General features: G+C 50.9%; 1 protein-coding gene across 12 annotated transcripts in view; it reads left to right on the forward strand.

Annotated features, from left to right (window-relative positions):
• The window catches only part of IKZF1 (IKAROS family zinc finger 1), a 103,225-nt gene that overhangs the window by 22,007 nt on the left and 61,632 nt on the right, over positions 1 to 19,586 (forward strand). For all 12 annotated transcript variants that reach the window (XM_027573846.2, XM_027573856.2, XM_027573855.2 and 9 more), the window contains exon 3: positions 477 to 596. In XM_027573846.2, coding sequence (XP_027429647.1) covers positions 477 to 596 — 120 coding nt within the window. The remainder of the gene's footprint in view (positions 1 to 476; positions 597 to 19,586) is intronic.

The following is a 19,586-nucleotide window of genomic DNA, read 5'->3' on the forward strand; positions in this document are numbered from 1 at the left end:
TCCCCCTGCTTGTGTGCTCTCCCTCTCTCTCTGACAAATAAATAAATAAAATCTTTTAAAAAAATGTAGATGCCTTTTGACCCACTCATGAAACTTCTGGAACACTTACCAAGAACACGTGCAAAGGCTCACTACTAGGCTGTTCGCCACGGTGTTGCTTAATAGGGAAAGAGATTGGAAACTATAAATTCGAAAATAGAAGAAGGATTTAAATAAATCCTGGTGTAGCCGTGCAATGGGGCATCACACAGACGTCATAAACAAAGTTGTGGGAGTTTGGCCACTGGCGTGGAAAAGTGACCATGGGAATGTCTGACGACCACCGTTCCTTTTGATAAAATAGATCCCCGACTATTACCCTTAACATATAAATACATACGTACGTGTGCAGCATCCTTGCTGGCCGCACTGCAGTGACCTCCACCCTCGGTGGCGACCACAGCCCCAGTAACTCAAGCTGCTACTTGTCTCCTCAGGGAAGGAAAGCCCTCCAGTGAGCGACACTCCAGATGATGGGGATGAGCCCATGCCGGTCCCCGAAGACCTTTCCACCACGTCTGGGGGACAGCAGAGCTCCAAGAGTGACAGAGGAGTGGGTGAGTCGACCGTCCGTGTGTCCTGTTGGTGGGCTTTCGCATGCTCTGTTCCCGTAACACCTCGGTTCCTCCATATTCTTCCAAAGTCAGTGGTTGGGTGGTGGGATCATTGTACCTGCTGTTTCCCTTCAACGGCCGTGTTAAGAAGATGTGGGAGAAAGATCAGCGGGAGGGGCCCTGGTGTGTGCAGGAGGATACACACAAGTCACTGAGGCTGTGACACCCCCACACGGGGACCACGGGGCAGAGAGGAAGAGCTTCCCGCCAGGGGGGCACGTCCCTAGCCCGTTCTCCTATCCTCTGGGTGCTTCGGGAACATCTGATTTTATGGATGGTAGGTAGTGAAAATTATACATTTGATGTGCTAAGGCAGTCGGGCGAGTTAGTTTGAGCTTTGCTTTAGAAGAAGCCAAATCTGTCCATGTTATGTGGTCCCTCTCAGCTGTGTTTCTCAAATGCCAAATGCAGCCCCAAATACAAAATTCGAGAGAGAAAAATGGTTAAATGTCAAAAATGCCGTTTCTCGCACACCTTTTTCCATAAAGAGGTAGGTGTGTAAGTTTCTGCAGTCTCTCCCTGCTGTTAACATACACAGCGCAGGTCATGTTCGCAAAACCTGGTCTCCCCTCTTTATTACGGAGGCCCCAAGAAATTCAGCGAAATAACCGAGGTCACGTACAGAGTCAACGTGAGACTCGATTTCTAACTTAAAGACTAGTTTTCACACCTTTATACCCTGTTCTCATGAGACAATGAGTCAGCAATTCCTTAGAATACCTATTTTCTCTTTCTTTTTTTTTTTAAAGTAAAAAAAAAAAAAACTGTGATATTGAGATTCACCTGTGTGCACAAAAGGATATCACGAAGGGTGAGCCGGTCACACGAGGTGGGTTGAATCCCACGTGGGGCAACTCCACAGCTAAGGAGGACAATGTGTGTAAAGTTCTCAGGGTTATAAAAACCACCCTAGCTCTCTCCCTATAGGACATCCTGATATAGTAACTAAGAGATGTGTTTTGTGTGTTTTCATGTGTCTTAGAAACCAGTGAGTCTTTGGGTATTTTCACGTGTCTTAGAAACCAATGAGACTTTGGGTATAAGGGTTCTTTTAAAAAATAGCTATGCAATGAATTCTACCAACAGACAAGGATAGTGGTTAAAGCCATTTGATGCAAATGAACCAAGAAAACAAGTACCTTTATGACTTATTTTCCCCTATTAGAGCATAGCTCCTGGATGTGGGAGAGTGGGTGGGAAGCAAAGCATTTCTGGATTTTCCGCTCCGCTCTATATGCATCATTTCGGGGGTTCCCAGAGTTGGGACACAGGAGAGCATGCTTCTTTGTCATCGATGCATTTATTTTTAAGATTGCCTTGCATTTGTTGCGAGTGGTACTGGTATATCATATACCATGCTACTACAACACTTCCATTCAAGACACGTTTACGTGAAGTAGAAAGTCAAATTTCAGTAAAACTCTTAAGCCAGTGAGGGTGCACGTATATGGTAAAGGTTTGCAAAGGTGGCACATGGATGGCTAATGTCAGGGCGACCTTGCTTTGTCTCCTTTGTCTGTCCTTGAAGCAACCAGTGAGGCGGGTACTGTCCTCTGCACTTCGGGTTGCAGCAAGCATGGGCTCATGACCCACCTGGGACCCGGGATGGGGAGGGGCTCAGAAGAAATTACGTGGATATGTAGCCACTAAGCATTCGAGTGACCCGAGAGCCCAGACATCAGCGTTAGGACTCTGGGGTCATTGCGGGGGAAATCAGGGAGCACTCCCCAAAATCCCCAGAGCGGCCCTGCAGCCCGTGAGCCCTGGTTGTGATGGGTGTCCTTTAGAGAACTGAAAGTTCTCTAAAGAAGAGAACTGATTCCTGGAGAGCAGAGGACAGCACTCAGTGCACTTGGTAGAGGTCAATACACGCTCCCTACAGATGCCTTCACAGTGTTCTCGATACACGGCCCCCGGTCAGCTGCCAGGGACTGGAAGTTCCTGCTGGGACAAGGTCGCCAGGCTCCTGGTGGGCGCTCCTGCCTGCTTCCCAGGCTGAGTCTCTTGGCTGAGGCTTGAGCTGCAGGTGCCAGCGCGGCCAGGGCAGGTGGGCGTGAAGCTGGGGCCTGGCCCATGACTCCCTGCAGCCCCCCGCCGGTGCTCCCTCACGGCTGCATGTGACAGGATTTGCATGCCACTTCTCCTTGTAGGATGGAGTTTGTGCCAAATGAATTCCAGAATTGTAAAATTTAAAGCACCCGAAAAACCTCTTTGCTGGGTTTGTAAAGAGCCGCTGCCGCGGCCGTAGGGCCACGTGGCGAAAGCCCTTTGAAGTGGGTGGCGAGACACGGTTTCAGGGAGCCAGCACTCCTTAGGAGGGGCCGGGGGCCAAAGGGGCGATGGATCTCTGCCAGGAGGCCCAGAAATGCAAAAGCACCTAGGACAGTCACGCACGCCAGAGGGGAGGGGTTTGAGGAGCGGGTAGTGAGACAGAGAATCCCGAAAGACCACGTCCAAAGAGCCATCAAGGACCTTACTTGTGCTTCCCGGGGACAAAGTTTTAGAAACCATCCTTTGGGATTTTCGAAGGCAACCAGCTACCATTAGTGTGCAGTGGTCGCTGGTTGACTGAAGTGAGCGTTAAACCAGTTCGGTACACACACAGCAATGGGAGACAGTGGGCAAAGGCAGGGGAGTCCTCCCAGGGGAGGACAGGGAGGTACGTTTGAAGCTACATGTCCTCAGCTCAGCGGGAAGGAGCCAGAAGAGCAGGGGAGCTGCTTCGGAGGACAGACAACAGGAAACCATAAGCAGCCCCTCCCTGCACTGAAGTAGTCAAGGGGTGGAGAGGGTGGGTGGCGCAGGGGGAGGTGGCGGCGCAGAAAAGACGCATCTCAGACTCCGGAGGGCCACGTCCATCCGAGCCCTGCTCCCAGCCGGGCGCCTCTGGCCAGACTTTTACTGCGGAGCCCGTTTCCTCATTTTCACAACAGCAGTGAAACTCCTCTCACGGAAGGGCTTCCGGGGTCACGTGAAAACAGACAAACACACTTTGCTGAAGACAAAGCAGCAAAGACTTGCAGTGAAAAGGACAGTAAAGGGCAGAAAAAGGAAGCAATTTGTGCACAGCAGGTCTTTTAGAGATACAGGAGATAAGGGGTGAGGACACCTGTTGGGGCTTCGCTGGAGGGAAGGGAGAGAGGAAACAGGTAATGTTTGGAGCACATTTATTAATGTGGAAGAGCAGTTTATTAATAATAATAACAATAATAAAGAAATTGATCCCAGGGATGGGCAAACCACAAGAGAGGGGTTAGAATAGAGAGCTCGGGGGGCGCCTGGGTGGCTCAGTCGGTTAAGCATCTGCCTTCGGCTCAGGTCATGATCCCAGGGTCCTGGGATCGAGCCCTCCATTGGGCTCCTCGCTCAGCGGGAGTCTCCTTCTCCCTCTGCTGTTTCCCCTGCTTGTGCTCTTTCTCTGTCAAATAAATAAATAAAATCTTTAAAAAGAAAACAGAATAGAGAGCTCAGGGGTGCTGGCCATTGCCAGACCCAAGAGGAAGGACAAATGGCCAGACGCCAGACAGTGGGAAGTCTTCAGCAATAACAGACCCCTAGGGTGTCCGCTTTAGAAGGAGACAGGGGATGCTTTGGAAAAGCCATGAATCCTTACGACCAGGTGTAGACACATCAAATCTCAACCTTACTACCCAACACACCGGTGGGGAGTGGTAGAAATGAGCCCCCTGTGATGCGTGGTTGTGTTCATACGGACAGTGAGCTCTTCCCAGGGTGGCCTTCACCCCGTGTTGAGGGGATGCTGGAGGACCGTGTGGAAATATGGTCTCCTGGATTAAGAGAGAGAGATGGGGAACAGATGTCAGAGCAACCTTGGGTGGCCTCCATTTGATTCCGCACCTGAGTAAGAGGAAACAGATTGGAAGTACAGCTTGAAGCCCTGAAGTTAGAGGAATCAGAGAACTTCCGGGCGGGGAGGGATTCAGTCTACTTAATGGGATGGGAGCTCGTGCTTCTGAAGTGGTCGCTTTAAAAATGAGAGAAATCTCACCTCTCTGAAGTGGTTGTGTATGAAACTGCTGAACGCAGACCGTGTACTCAGTGACCTCTTCAGGCAACCCCGCACTGAGGCGCCCCACCACGGCAGCCGGGCTGGGGAAGTGGAGAGTGGCTTGGGCTTTCTTCCATTGGCCGGCGGCTTTGGAAGGGGTCTCCTGCAGGAATGACGGCAGGCTTGGCATCCAGGGGAGCAGATGAGCATTGCATGTAAAGAAACTAAAAGCTTTGTTATTTCCTTCCTTTATTCAGTGCCCCCCCCCCGCCCCCGCCGTCTTCCTTCTGAGCTCCCTGTGAGTGTAGGTCTCCATGTCCTGACCTTGAGCAGAGGCGCAGCAGTGCTGTGGGACTGATGGGCACATGGCTCCCCCAAGCACAGTCCCCCAAGCACAGCCCAGTTGACCAGCAGGCCAAAGACTGGAGGCTGCCCCGGGGCTGACCAGGGTGTGCCGGAGCAGATACTCAGGATGAGCTTGCACAGCTTTTACTACAGACTTACTTGTCACTGGGTTGTCCCTGGTTACTCTTCAGTTACCCAGGGCTTGGGCGTGGGATGGCAGCATGCACATCTACAGGCCCTGCTTGCCTCTGTTCACTCGTGTGACCTACCCCCAGAGCTGGGAGGTGATCACCACGGTTTTGTCTGTGGTTTGTTTTAGGACTTCACGCTCGGAGGTCGCGTGTCATGGAGTGGTGTTTGGAGCGAAGCTCTGTGGCCTTCTTGAAGCTAAACTGGCACGGCCTTTGGGGCCTTTCTCTTGAATCTTTTGGCCAGGGTTAGAGTCACCCTGGCAGAAATGGAAAGAAAAAAAAAAATCTAGATTTTTGTTTCTACTTTTTTTTTTCTTTCCCTGGAATCCAGGAAAATGATTAAGTACATGAAAACATTAATTTTTTTTAATTTATTCGACCAAAGTAAAAATCCCTTTACCACGTCGTGAGCTCGAGGACAGATTTGTCAGAAGAGTAACGTATTGTTAATCAGTTATTCTGGTGCCTAATCTCACCTTCATTTTCAAGTTTAGGCAGAATCCCAAGATGGCGCAGGGGGCAGACCTGTGGCTGAAATGTTTCTCGGCTGCTGGGCGGTGGTGGTGGGGAGGCGGGTAAGGTGCAGAGAGTTTTTCCCAATGGAAAGAGAAAGCAAGCTTTGGTCTAATTGGAGATTGGGCAGCCGGCACTGAGGACGGATGCTAAGCATGCTTATCTAATCAGCAGTTAGAGGAAGTTGTTTTTATCTGTGAAATGCATCTCTTCTGAACCGATAAACCCCATTGTAGCTAGGGAGAAATATTATCTCCCAGCATCTCCTGAGCATTAGCTGCAGCGAGCTCAAGCACCCTCGGATGGGATGTGCCCTTGTGAAAGCAGGCGCAAAGGGGAAAACTGTTTGCCAGACTTCAACTGGCTGGCTCTCTTGGGTTTGGGGTTTTTTTTTTGTTTTCCTTGGAGGAACAGCTAAAAGCAAAGTATCCCTCGGATCCTTGTTCACCTTGCTGTGTTAGTTCCTTGCTCCTGTTCATAGCTGAGGTGTTGTGCAAGAGTGGAGAAATTTGTAAAATTCTCCATTACTCATCTTGCGGTTCACCCTATCTTGGAACGCCTCATGGAGAGGGGAGGTGTTGTCACCAGGACATTTGCAAACCAAGATGATTCCAGTTGGAAAGACTCTCATTTTCCTGCATCTCCCCAAACATGAGACATAGCTTTAAAACAACGATTTTCCCTGAGACTGGCAGGTTTTGGAAAGAGAGGTTGTTAGGTAGCACGTGTGTTGCTTCCTATTTAAAATTAAATTTTGTTTTGTTTTGTTTTAATCGTCTCCACTTTTGATGGCCAACCAGAGCATGTGGGAGTCTGGGCCCTGCAGAGCAGCATGGCGTGTGGGGTCCCTGAGGGAAAAGCAAGCGACCAGGCGCTGCACCAGTACCATCTTGTCCCAGGTTTTGGTGTAGATGGGTGGGACCCAACAGCACAGCATTCAGAACATTCCTTGGAGAAAACGGAAACCGCTGTGTGTGTGTGTGTGTGTGTGCACGCGTGCATATGTGTGTGGTGTGTGTTTCTGCATGTGCTGTGTGTATATTGTCTGTAGTATGTGTCTGTAGGAGGGTGTGACGTGTGGTGGGTATGCATGTGGTGTGTATGTGTGTATTGTGTGTGGTTTGTGTTTTTGCATGCGGTGTGTGTCTCTGTGGTGTGTATGTGTACACTTTGTGTGGTGTGTGTTCATGCGTGCAGTGTGTGGTGTGTGTGTGTTCTGGGTGGTATCGGAGGAGCTCACAGTCGTTTCCCTGGAGGAGCATCTCCGGGCCTGGGATTCTGTCCCTGGCTCCGCTCATTTCAAGCTTGCTGGCGGCCCTGGCAGGTGGCTTCCCATCATTTCTGTCCCCATGTGCTGACGGGGGTCACTGCCCACTGCTGTCCTGTGGAAGCCCAGGCAGGGGTTCCCGTGGGAGACGGTCCTCCACGGGGGCTGCTGCAGTGTAATCAGTACCTCTGTCCGGTGGACTCGCTGTGAGATGTTCTGCAGGACCTGGGCGGATGTGTGCCTGTGACACGTGCTGGCAGGTGACTTCAGGGACAAGCCCTGATATGGTGACTGCATGAAAAGCCAGCATCCCTCAGAAATGAGGGAGCATACAGAGAGAGCAGGACACGGTCAGTGTAGCCAGACCCTCCGAGTCTCAGGAGAGAGCAGGGGATGAGGAAAAGGCCAGCCGGACTGGACGATGTCATTATGCCCCCCACACCCCATGAAGGCACACCCATCTGGAGGGACTGGTGCACGGCTCTGTTCCATTCTGTCCCACGAGGGCCAGCGTATCCTTGCCTGCTTGTGCCTGGATGTTAATGACCACGACGCCCTGGAAGTTCTCGAGGTCAGACCCAGAGCAGGGCCACCACGGAAGGCTTCCCCTGCTGAGCTTACTTGGGGATTTGTGCAGTTACCGTTTCTGTTGGCTTAGTGTTTGCTCCAACCTCAGCTTCTCCAACTCTTAGGAAAGTCCATTCGAGCCCATTCATACAGATAGAGCCCTTCTTCGTGCCAGGCTGAGGCTTTAGTGCCAAATGCACCGGGAGTGGTGACCCGACGCCCTGCAGTCGTGCTTAGCAGAGCTCACGGACAGGGGTGTAGCAAAGGAAGAGGTGCTCCTCACTGGGCCGGGCAGAGGGGAGAGGAGAGCTGGGGAGGACTCCCAGGGTTGACGTTTGAGCAGGTGGCCAAGGGGAGCCAGGTTGGACTTTAGGAACGGTGGCGGCTGGGTGAAGGGAGGAGGGTGCACAAGGAGAGGTACAAAGCGACCTGCTCTGGGGCATGAGGTGTGGTACTCAAATGGGAGCCCTCTTGGTGGGCCCGTGGGGAATGACCCTGCCCGACCTGTGTGCTGGGAAGATCACTGGTGACAGTCCTCAGGGTGGCGTGACTTGTGCCTGAGCTCGGGGGCTGTGGCGGGAAGAGCCAGGGCGCTGGGGATGTCTCTCCTCCGTGGCCACCATATTTGTCTACTTACTCAATGTGGGAACATGTGTGAGGTGGCTCAGCCTCCACCTTGGTGATGGCAGTGATTCTCCTGAACAGAATGGGAACACGGTGGGAGTTGGGGTTGACTTGACATCTGCTGGCAATCGGTAGCCGAGGAGCCTTCCGGAAGGCAGGTTGGGTGAGAGGTGGAGAAAGAGCTAGTTCTATTTCTACGGTCTGCGGGAGGGGGCTAGTTCTGGCTCTGGGGTCTGCGGGAGGGGGCTAGTTCTGGCTCTAGGGTCTGCGGGAGGGGGCTAGTTCTGGCTCTGGGGTCTGCGGGAGGGGGCTAGTTCTGGCTCTGGGGTCTGCGGGAGGGGGCTCGTTCTGGCTCTGGGGTCTGCGGGAGGGGGCGAGTTCTGGCTCTGGGGTCTGCGGGAGGGGGCTAGTTCTGGCTCTGGGGTCTGCGGGAGGGGGCTAGTTCTGGCTCTGGGGTCTGCGGGAGGGGGCTAGTTCTGGCTCTGGGGTCTGCGGGAGGGGGCTAGTTCTGGCTCTGGGATCTGCGGGAGGGGGCTAGTTCTGGCTCTGGGGTCTGCGGGAGGGACGGCGGAGCACCAAGAGCCTTGGGAAATAAACGTGTATAGTTGTCTAGGAGAGAAGGCAAGGAAGGAGGCAGAGAATAAGCTGTTTGACTCGGACAAAAATTCTAGAAAGAAATATGGCGGAGGGGCCACCATGAGGAGCAATGACACTGAGGGTGAGAAGGGTGAGGAGTGCTGGAGAAGGGGCCCTTTGGGAGATCAGTGGTGGGTCCCCAGAAGCAGCTCAGCGGGGGTGGAGGCCCACGTGAAAATGTCAGGGAGCACCAGAGAGTGGGCGGAGGGTAGGAAGGCAGCCCCGCCTACGGGTTGACTTGTGAGAGGAGAATATGAAAGTGTGTTTGAAGGCCAACAGGAAGGAGCAGGTGAAGAGCATGAATTATGTGATAGCTGCCTGAGTGAAGGCCCAGGGGAGGCAGACAAGGCCATCCGGGAGCTGGGCTTGGGCTCCTCCTCGGCCATGTGCAGGCCTGCAGCATATCCCCCAGACGTCCTCACGGCCTTCTCCCTCACTGCCCTCAGGGGGCCACCCTTGAGCCCACCCGCAATGGCATCGCCGGTCCTTACCCTGCTGTTGTTCACTGCAGGGTCTGCCACCATGCAGGGGGAAAGCACTCCTCTGGGATTTGCTCAGTCTGCAGCCCCAGCGCCTGGGCCTTCTGTGCACTGAGTAGGAGTGCAGGGCATGTACCGAATGAGAGCACAGAATGGGGGCGCCGTTGCTCCCTCAGGTAGGACCCCAGAGAGAGGAAGTGAAGGGGAAGGAATCGAAGGCTGGGTCTGAATTTAAGGTTCATCGTGTGGATTATTTTAGGTCACTGTTTCTCAGTGGGCACAGTTGGTATTTGGGGCATAGAAGCCTTCCTTGGCTGACACCGTCCCTCCCACTGGAGGATATTAGCCATGTGTGTCACACCTCACCCCAAATGTCCCCACACGTTTCCCAGGTGAGCCCCTGGATTGACGTCCTGCCATCGAGCCCTAGCACCTCATCCCCACACAGTCAGCTTTGGGCTGATTCATAGAGTCAGTGGTGTTCTGGAACCTGATAGTGGATTTCTTTTTAAAAAGGAATACCTGGGGCGCCTGGGTGGCTCAGTCGTTGAGCGTCTGCCTTCGGCTCAGGTCATGATCCCAGGGTCCTGGGATCCAGCCCTGCATCGGGCTCCCTGCTCGGCGGGAAGCCTGTTTCTCCCTTTGCCTCTGCCGCTCCCCTTGCTTGTGTTCCCTCTCTCGCTGTCTCTCTCTCTCTCTCTGTCAGAAAATAAAATCTTAAAAAAAAAAAAAAAAAAGGAATCCCTGCCAAAAAACTGGGCCACAGAAGGTTGACAAACTCTGATCCTGGCGCTTCCTACCATGTTCACGTCTCCAAAACTGCACGTTCCCTTTGAAAAGTTGTTTATTTGTACAAGCAGATGTGAGTGTTTGCATTTTTTCTGACAACTTAAATTCATTTTATTCTCACAACTTAGATACCAGGCTCACATCGTACCCTATCGATTTACTAAAGGAAATCCAGATGGGTTCTTCTCTACCAGAGTAAATAGTTCAACAGCATTTTCTGTGCTAGGTTGTTGGTCCCGATTTTATGTCCTGCTCTGTTCCGTCTGTGCTGAAAGCATAGTTAGCTCTGGGTCTAAAACAGCCAACTGACATTTCGTTAACTTTCCTTTCCTTCTACATGGGGTTTCAGAAAAGAAATGGAAAAAAAAAAAAAAAGGTTTTGAGTTGTGGTTGCCAGTTGCCACCTGTCCTATCTGGTTAGGACATTTTCTGATTTGGGAAGTGTAAATATAACCCAGAAAAAAAAAAAAAAGAAAAGAAAAAACAAGCTTCCCCTCCTTTTATGCAAAAGCAGCAAGCTTTATGCGCAGAGCAGAGCCCAAATCATTGCCCTGCAAAGTTTCCACAGACCCGTTCAATGAGATGAAAAGGCTTTCTCGCAGTGGGGCTGGCGGCCCCAGGAAGCCGCCTTGCTGCTCTACAGTGGTTGGGGCCGGGCTACTGTACCCGCCAGATAAGCCGGGCGCTCTTCAAAGTCTTAGCAGGAACTACAGTTCGCACATTACCACAGATCTGCTCAAACCCTTTGCCTGTTGGGATTTAGGGGTGCAGGGGGGTGGCCAGAAACCTGTAGGGAGCTCAGAAAGTACGTTCCCGTCCACTGCTAGAGCCCGCGGGAATATGCCAACCGGTACAGACTCAGAGAAGCTTCCAGGCTTGCTCGGGACCAGCCAATGGGAGCTTGAAGCTCCCCAGTGCTGGAAGGATTGACACCACAGAAATTGGCAAATGCTACAATTTAGAGCTTTTTTTTTTTTTTTTTTTTTTTTTTTTAGAACTGGTATATGTGCACACCACGGGCTGCCGTACTATTTTCACGGTGTTCACAGGGGCAGGGGACACTTTGGTGGGTGGCTGTGCAAGCGGGAGTGGGTATTTGTAGAGCAGGTTAGGGAAGGGGGGTGGCCGTACGGGGAAACGCGGTGCGTCCAACCAGAGGGTTAATTCCAGGTGACTCTGCCGTTGAGGTCACAAGCTGGAAACGTCACACCAGCTGTACTCGTGGTCTTAATAAATAGAATGCTTCTCTGGTTTTCTTGGTGGGGAGGGCAGGCACACTGGCTTTGTGACTGGGGGAAGCATGACTAGAAAAGCATTCTGGGTCTTACTGATGAGATGTTATTTTTATGGCTCTGGCTGGTTATTTGGGCTTGAAGAGCCTGGACTTGCAAAGCGACACTTGTGTGCATTACATGCATGAATCAGTAACGATGATTTCTCCGGGAAAGCATTAGCCTCCCAATATCCTTCGAAATGTGGGATTGGACTTGGTCTTCTGGAAAAGTTTCTGTGACTGAGTTTGTCGGATGAAATACAACCGTGCGGTGTGTGTACAGATCTAGGGGATGGCCCCGCTGCTTGTCCCTGTGCATGCGGTGGCCTCAATGGGCCTGTTTCTCGGCAAGGGCCTGGTGTCTGGGCAGGCAGCTGGGGACACTATCAGAAGCCACCCCGATGGGCCACGGGCCACGGGGGCCCTTTCCACATGCCTGCCTCGAAGCCGCCGATGCTGGATGCAACCCCATGAAGCAACGCGCCGTCATGTGCCCTACTTTGGGGAGCGAGTGAGCTGCAGGGGCCTTTGAGCCACATGTCTTGGGTGTGTCTCTACAAGGCTGCCTGCTGGGAGAGTACTTCCCCCACGGGGGATGTGGCTGCATGCTGCCGATTTCCACTGAAATCACCCGGGCAGGATGCCGGTGAAGCCCTGAACATCCGGTGTCTTTCCCGACCGGGTGGGGGTGACTGACGGGCGGCCTCCAGCCGGCTGCTCGAGCCGTTCCAGAGTGTGTGGCAGAGGTGACCGCTCCGTCTTGCAGAACGCGGGGCTGTCACAGCAGAGGCGAAACCGACAAGACCTGTGATCGGACAAGACCTCTGATGGCAGCCCTGGGGGCAGCTACATGATGCTTTTTATTATCCTTCTTGGGACCCAGCGGAATTTTCCTGCTGTCACGGTGTCCACGCCACTCCGTGGAAGGCAGAGGTAGCCAGAAGTAGAATACATCTCTCTGAAGGCCTCCGTTCCCGCCATCAGGACAAGAGGGACCATTAACTATTACCTGGGGTGGCCACCACCTCACTCGTCCTGGTGTTGCATACAGCTGCATCTGTCGTCGGTGAAATTCGGGTTCGGTAGAGAAGGCTGTGGTTTTGAGTGAAGTGGTTTTATTCCTGAGAAGATAACAGAGTTAACTTGTCATTATAAACACTGCATTTACTCCCAGTTTCAAAGCAGTACTATTATTACTGATAGACTGAACTTTATTGTTGACTTTGGAGCTGTGAGTGTTAAAAATCCTGTTGATGGTTTGTGTGTGTCCATTTGTGGGTTTTTTTACAATTTTTTTTAAGTAGGCTCCCCACCCAGCGTGGGGCTCAAACTCACAACCCTGAGATCAAGAGTCACGTGTTCTACTGACTGAGCCAGCCAGGGGCCCCTCAGTAGCTGTTTTTTATTACTGATGGAGTGTGTCCTAAAAACTTATCCTTAAGGTCAGGCGGCCCTGTGCACGCACACAGCACACTCAGGCACACTCTCTAGGTGTTATGTGTGGGTCTTTCCAGAAGGGTCCTGGGCAGGCAAGCAGCAGGGGCTCTATGCCTTATGACGCATGGGGCAGCATTCAGTCCTTGTCTAGGGACAGAGATTTCATAGATGAGTAATAACCGGCATCCCTGCAACATATTTGTGAAGTGCAGGAAATCAGGGACACCTGGGTGGCTCAGTCAGTTGAGCATCTGCCTTGGGCTCAGGTCATGATTCCAGGGTCCTGGGATCGAGCCCCATATGGGGCTCCTTGCTCAGCAGGGAGTCTGCCTCTCCCTCTTCCTGTTCCTCCCCCTGCTCATGCTCTCTCTCTCTCTGACAAATAAATAAATAAAATCTAAAAAAAAAAAAGAAAAGATATGTAGGAATCAGATGTTCTAGGTCAGCACTGTCCAATGAAAATAGCATGAGACCTGCATCTGTGATTCTCAGTTTTCCAGTAGACACATTCAAAAAGAGAATTGGCCCAGGCTAGATTAATTTTAATAGACTTTATTTAACAGGGCATACCCTAAATACTATTATTTGAACATGCACTTGATATAAGCGATCATTAATGAGTACTCTACTCCTTTCTACTTGTAGTCCTTGAAAACCAGTATAGGTTATGCGTACAGCACATCTCAATTCAGAGTGCCCGTGTTTCAAGTCCTCAGAAGCCTCCTCGGCCGGGGGCCACTTGCTGGATGGGGCAGATGCAGAGTTCTGGAGAGGAACCATTTCCCCCGTTTACAGAAAACCTTTTCAGATCCACCTTGGCTGAAATTTAGCCAAAAGCTAGTCACTTATCACCTCTCCAAGGTAGTGTTTAAATCCGTTTCCTCTTCAAAACATTTTCTCAGTTGTCCTCACCAATGAAGGTGAAAATTTGCTTCCTTTCGTTCTTCCATTTTTGGCCAAATTTGATCTAGAGAAAAATCTAGGTCCAGCCCAATTTTTAACATCAGTTGGGTTTGTTTTACACAGCTCTGTTTTAACCAGACATCTTGTAGACATTGGATTAAGCGCAAAATAATGAGAAGGCAATTTATTAATAGTAAAAACTATTATTAATAAGGCCAAATGTAAACATGTAAAAACAAAGCAGTTTTCCAAAGCAGAGTGGCTGAGATCAGTGCAGAAATACAGTACTTTTAGTTGTGATTTTCATCCATTCATTCTCTTCTCGTGCACTCTTTATGGTAATTTGGGGGGTTGGTAAATCCTCTTGAGTTTTTTGAAGCCCAGGCGGGCAGTTGCCTTATAGACGTGAAGCACATTCCACGAGCATGCCACTAAGGACAGGCGCTAAGAGAAGCCGGCTTCAAAGACAGATGCCATTACATCCGTGAAATGGTTTGCAAAAAATGTGTTGAATGAAGCTTCTCGATAACTTTGTAAAACAGTCTGCCGCAACCTGATGAAGCAATGCAGCAGAGGTGGTCAAGGAGAGAGGCTTTGTTTTTTCTTTTTACTAAGAGGAAAGGGAAGCAGCAGTCTGCCTGCTTAGGGCAGCCAGAGAAGACAAGCCTGGTGTCCCCACCTTGGCACCTCTATCCCGGGAGCCTGGGCATGGGGCGCTCTGGCGCTCGACCCCACCCAGCTGCATGCAGCCCAGACCCCAGCCTTCCTGTGTGAGGGTGCCGTGTGCTAATTGCTGCCCTTCCTGCACTTCAGGAGACAGTGTGTACTCATGTGGCTTTGGGTTTCCTGAGCACACCCCGATCCACAGACTCACAGATTCAGCCCTGTGGCTCTGATTGCGCTTATTCCTGTCTTTGGAGGCTTTTACTTTCTCTTCACCCTGCTCTTGATACAGTTTCATCAGAATTCTAGTACTTGGGTCCAGGGACCAGTGACAGAACCCCTTTTCCCAGGAATAAACCATTGCAAGAGGCTGGAGTCAAGGCTGCCGCCATACCCTGGGGTCCTGTGCCCCTGTGTGATAGGTCACCTAGAGTCCAAACCCCATGAGGCTCAAGGTCAGAGGCTCTTGCTTTTCGCTTCTGGTTACATGAATTAGGCAGGGACTGCCTGACATCAGTTATTGACAACCAGACCTGCTGCTTTGTCCAAAAGGGTTGAACCAGAAAAAGACCACTGTGCTGGACAGGTAGCAGTCTGTAGGCGTGAACAGCACACCTCCCTTAGCTGAGTGGACATGCGGCACGATGCTGGGCTTCAGGCCAGAGACGGGGCTTGTGCCCCAGCATCCACACGGCTCCACGCCCAGGCCCTCCAACAGCTCCTGCAGACAGAGCCCCAAGCCCACAGTGTTGGATATTTGAGGCTGGGTTTCCTTTTTCTTTCAGAAATCTTCAAAAGTCTGTTTGGAATCTAGATTTTTGAATACATTGTTGAATTAACCTGGGCAATCCTATGGTTCTGTTCCACACAAGGTTTAACTGTAAAGTCGTGAAAACTGTTTTTTGGGGCTGGCGTAAATGTTCACCCTAAAAGAATTCCTCTAGGGGATCCTGGGTGGCTCAGTCATTAAGCGTCTGCCTTTGGCTCAGGTCATAATCCCAGCCAGGGTCCTGGGATCAAGCCCCGCATCGGGCTCCCTGCTCGGCGGGAAGCCTGCTTCTCCCTCTCACACTCCCCCTGCTTGTGTTCCCTCTCTCACTGTGTCTCTCGCTGTCAAACAAATAAATAAAATCTTAAAAAGAAAAAAAAAAAAGAATTCCTCTAGAAGATGAGTTGCACTGGTTGTAGAAGGTTTTGAAGCAGAAGGTCTGGGTTAAGTCTCGGCTCTCAGCCACACTACAGTTGTGACGTGGGGCAGACCACTGCCTTCGTGTGCAGAATACACTGGATGAATCTGGCATTTCTCCTAAATGTAGAGTGTATAAAGTGCTGCTTTAAAAGTCTGTTAACCTGCCTGACTGGGTTAGAAAGGATAAAATTTGCCCTGTGTTTATGGTATGCGTCTCTCAGGGATGGATGGACAGATAGGCCACGCCCTTTGCCAACCTCTGTGTTCCTGTCTCTGTCCCTTCCTTGATGAAGTCATGGGGCCACACTCAGAAGCTCCCTCTCTTTGCACACGGCCAACCCAAAGGGCCTGTCGTCCCCCTCACCTTTACACTGCTTGCCCTCTAGGAAATGTATTTTATAACTTACCAACTATTTACCTAAGTTTCTATGAGCACACCTAGAATTCTTCCACTGTTTGGATGCAAGAAGTGCAAACAGCGTAGAGATGCCCATGGTGCCGTGCCTAGCATTCAGGTGTAAGCTGCCTCCCCCCCGGGGGGTGGGGTACCCGGGTATTTTGCACCTGCTCTCTGCATTCAGCTAGATTGCAAGACCCTCACAGGCCAGTCACATTTCTCCTTCTGTCGCTTATCCATCACAGAACACACCATGGGGGAAAGCGGAAACAGAGTGAACGTCCCACCTTACAGAAACAAGTCAGTTCAGCACGTGGTGAAAAGCCTCTTTATGAGACCGGCTGTAGAAATTGAAAATCATCTCAGGAGGGAGTTGAAGTCAGAACCGACTTTTGAGCCCATCAAGTGAACACAGTTAATGCAGTAGGGCAAGGAGCAGGGCATTACAGCCGAGAGAAAAATAAGATGTGTCATCTAAACATTTAAGTCACAGAGAGATGGGAAAAGATGAGGGAAATGAGTATTTTCAGTTTTGCTGTGTAATTAGAATTTACTTTGCAGTCTAGAGCCTGCGAAGGTCACCCCCTCTGGCCATCTGCCGACCCTTAAGGGGACACATAATCCGAATTAGCAGCATCCCAGGAAATTAGAAGTTATTACTGTGTCCTATATTGAATTATCCTCTTATCAACATGTTTGTGGATATGTACTATGAATTTAATTTGTCCTGTGCAGCCTTGACAATTGAAAAGAAATCTGAATGCTTATTGACATGTTCCTCAGTACCCTAGTGTCATCCAAGTGCGATCCCTGAACGCATTCCGAGCTGCTAGGCTAGATGTCATGGGGCATCAGGCTGTAGGAGCACTAGCTCCCTCAAGGAGTTAAATACACGTCTATACCCGCAGGGAGCTCCAGGTGCCAGACACTGGTAGGTTTGAAGCTAGAAGACAAGCACAGGGGTCAAGGGGCGTCAGCATTCCAGAATTCAGGGGAGCAAGCTGGAGGTGGGGTTGGGTAGCTTCGAGCATCAGTTCATAAGACAAATGCTTCCTAAGTACCCACTTTGTCCCAGGTACCCTGCCAGGCACAGGGGTGACCAAGACAGAGAATAGAAGACTCAGGGGCTCAAAGAGCTTACCTTCTGTTCCAAAAAGGACACAGTTGAGCAGAGAGAGAAAAGTAGTAAAAAAAAAATATAGAAATTAAACATAGAATAAACTGTCTTCGTGTCTCACAGATAGTTCTGCCTGGTTTTGAACATCTGCTGGTTTAAATGAAAATATCCAGCATGATGCACTCAAGTTCCTGGCTGCTTTTAGCAAATGTACTCACTGCAGTATCAGCATTTCCCTGGTGGAAAGGTGGTTCAGAGCTTCTGTCTGCCTGTGAATGAAACAAGGAAAATGTCGGGGTGCCTGGGTGGCTCAGTCAGTTAAACATCCGACTCTAGATCTCAGCTCAGGTCTTGATCTCAGGGTCGTGAGTTCAAGCCCCACATTGGGCTCCAGGCCGGGCGTGGAGCCCTTTTAAAACAGCAACAACTAAAATAACAACAACAACAAGGAAAATGTAGGAAAGCTTCTGATGCTAAGCCTCCCTCTGCCCACAACACCCACTGAACCAGCTGCACACAGTTTGATCACCGCCATCCTGTTGCTGTGCAGTGAGTCTCCCTCCCATAAGACACTCCCAATGGAAGACCCCTGAGCTACCATGAGCCCCGTGCATGTGTCCTTCAGCATCGTTGCTGGATAAGGGCCCATGTGTCTGGAGGTCTCCTGGGGACAGCCGGGTCTAGGCTTTGGGAGACAATGATTATGAGCAAAGTCTTGAATCAAATCCGCTTGTTTCGAGAGCCGTGTGGGCAGCCAGCTGCCCTGTACTTTCCCTAAACTGTGAGAACCCTTCCAGGCCATGAAGACAGCCATGCTAAGCCCTCTGAACACCCGGGGCCGATGAAATCAACAGGAATCTCCATTTGCGTTGCTTCCCCTCACTGGCCCCACCCTCCCCTGGCCATTGGCAGCCCGCCCAAGTCCCTCCCCAGACATGGCATCCCGGGGACCCTGCTGGCCCTGGGCCGGGGCGCAGATAGAAGAGAAAACCCAGTCAGTGCGCCTGGTGAGCTCCCCTTTGTCCAGGTCCACCTTCGCCCTCAGGACGAGATGGAAGATAGCGAGCCAATGCTGATTTTGTAGTACTGGGGGACTCGCCGCTCTTCGTCTATAGAAACGTGGGTATTAAACCCATTTTCCGTGTTTGTGAGCTGTAATATTCTGGTTCTGGAGGGCAGAGCCTTGCCCAGGGCACCAGCTCCCTCCCCCCCCCCCCCCATGCAGCTCGGGCACATGCAGGCGGTTGTGGTCGGTTTGTGCAGCCTCAGCCCACGTTAACTGTTCGCTCAGAAGGCGGGCGTCAGTTTTCCCAGAAACACGCATCTCTCCCTCCCCTTGTCCAGTGCATCCGATACGTGGACCTCAGACGCAGATCTGGCGTGCTTCGCTGTCGTGTTTGGGGGCGTGTGGCTCACGTCAGCCTGGTGAGATCTCTCTGGAACAGCTGTGTGTCCCAGACATAGGGACAGGGGTGAATACGAGAACTCCTTCCCTTTACGATGCTCATTTCCACAGCTACTCTGTGAGAAGCATAGCGGAAAACGTTGCCTTTTTTCTTTTCTTTCTAGGAACGTTTAGGTAATCTGTTCTTTAAAAAGATGAAATTGGCGCAGGTGGGCTGCTGATCTCAGACTCGTCTGGGACCCCTGGCCTCGCAGTCCCTGAAACACACGTAAAAGGAATGAGTTTGTTGTAGGTTATCAGTGATTCGGATCAAAGGTCAAAGCTTTTTAAACCATGGACAACTCAGTTTTTGCAAGTTCCTTAAAAGGAGCAAAAGTCACACCCGGGCATCAAAGCAGAAAAATATGTCACCATTCCCAACGGGACGCTCCTTTAATCCTTTGTTCCAGGCGAAGCCAGACTTGCATGTGGCTGTGTCCGTCAGATTGTTAATTGAGTTTAATTTTTACTCCTGGAAATGTTATCTTTACACAAATCAGTCTTTAAAGATTTTATTTATTTATTTATTTATTTATTTATTTATCTATCTATCAGAGACAGAGAGAGAGAGAGAGTGTGCACAAGATGGCGGGAGGGGCAGGAGAGGGAGAAGCACTCCCCGCGGAGCAGGGAGCCCGACGCGGGACTCGATCCCAGGACCCTGGGATCATGACCTGAGCCGAAGGCAGACACTTAACCAGCTGAGCCACCCAGGTGACTCTAAACAAATCAGTCTTTAAACAAAACAAATCTTCAATCCAGAGTTTCCATAGCTCAGTGTAAATGTCCGGTGCTGTGTCACAATCTCGTGAATCTTTCAGGTTGCAGGTGGCCGCTTGTAGATACGGAAAGATTTCTTCGAAAGTTTAAGTGAAAGGGAAATTAGTAGAAAGTGGGCTTTACAACGACAGTGATGTGGATGATTCTCCAGTGTTGTGTCCGACAACATCGTCCTGCTGTTGTGAATGCATTTTCCTTCCCAGTTTGCCAACTCTTGGGGTCAGGAACGCTCACATTCCAAGATCCACAGAGAGACAGGAGATCCAAGAGCGAAGGAAGGGACACTTTACTGTGATCAAAGTATAGAGTG

This window comes from Zalophus californianus, chromosome 12, assembly GCF_009762305.2.
Source record: "Zalophus californianus isolate mZalCal1 chromosome 12, mZalCal1.pri.v2, whole genome shotgun sequence".
Classification (NCBI taxonomy): Eukaryota; Metazoa; Chordata; class Mammalia; order Carnivora; family Otariidae; genus Zalophus; species Zalophus californianus.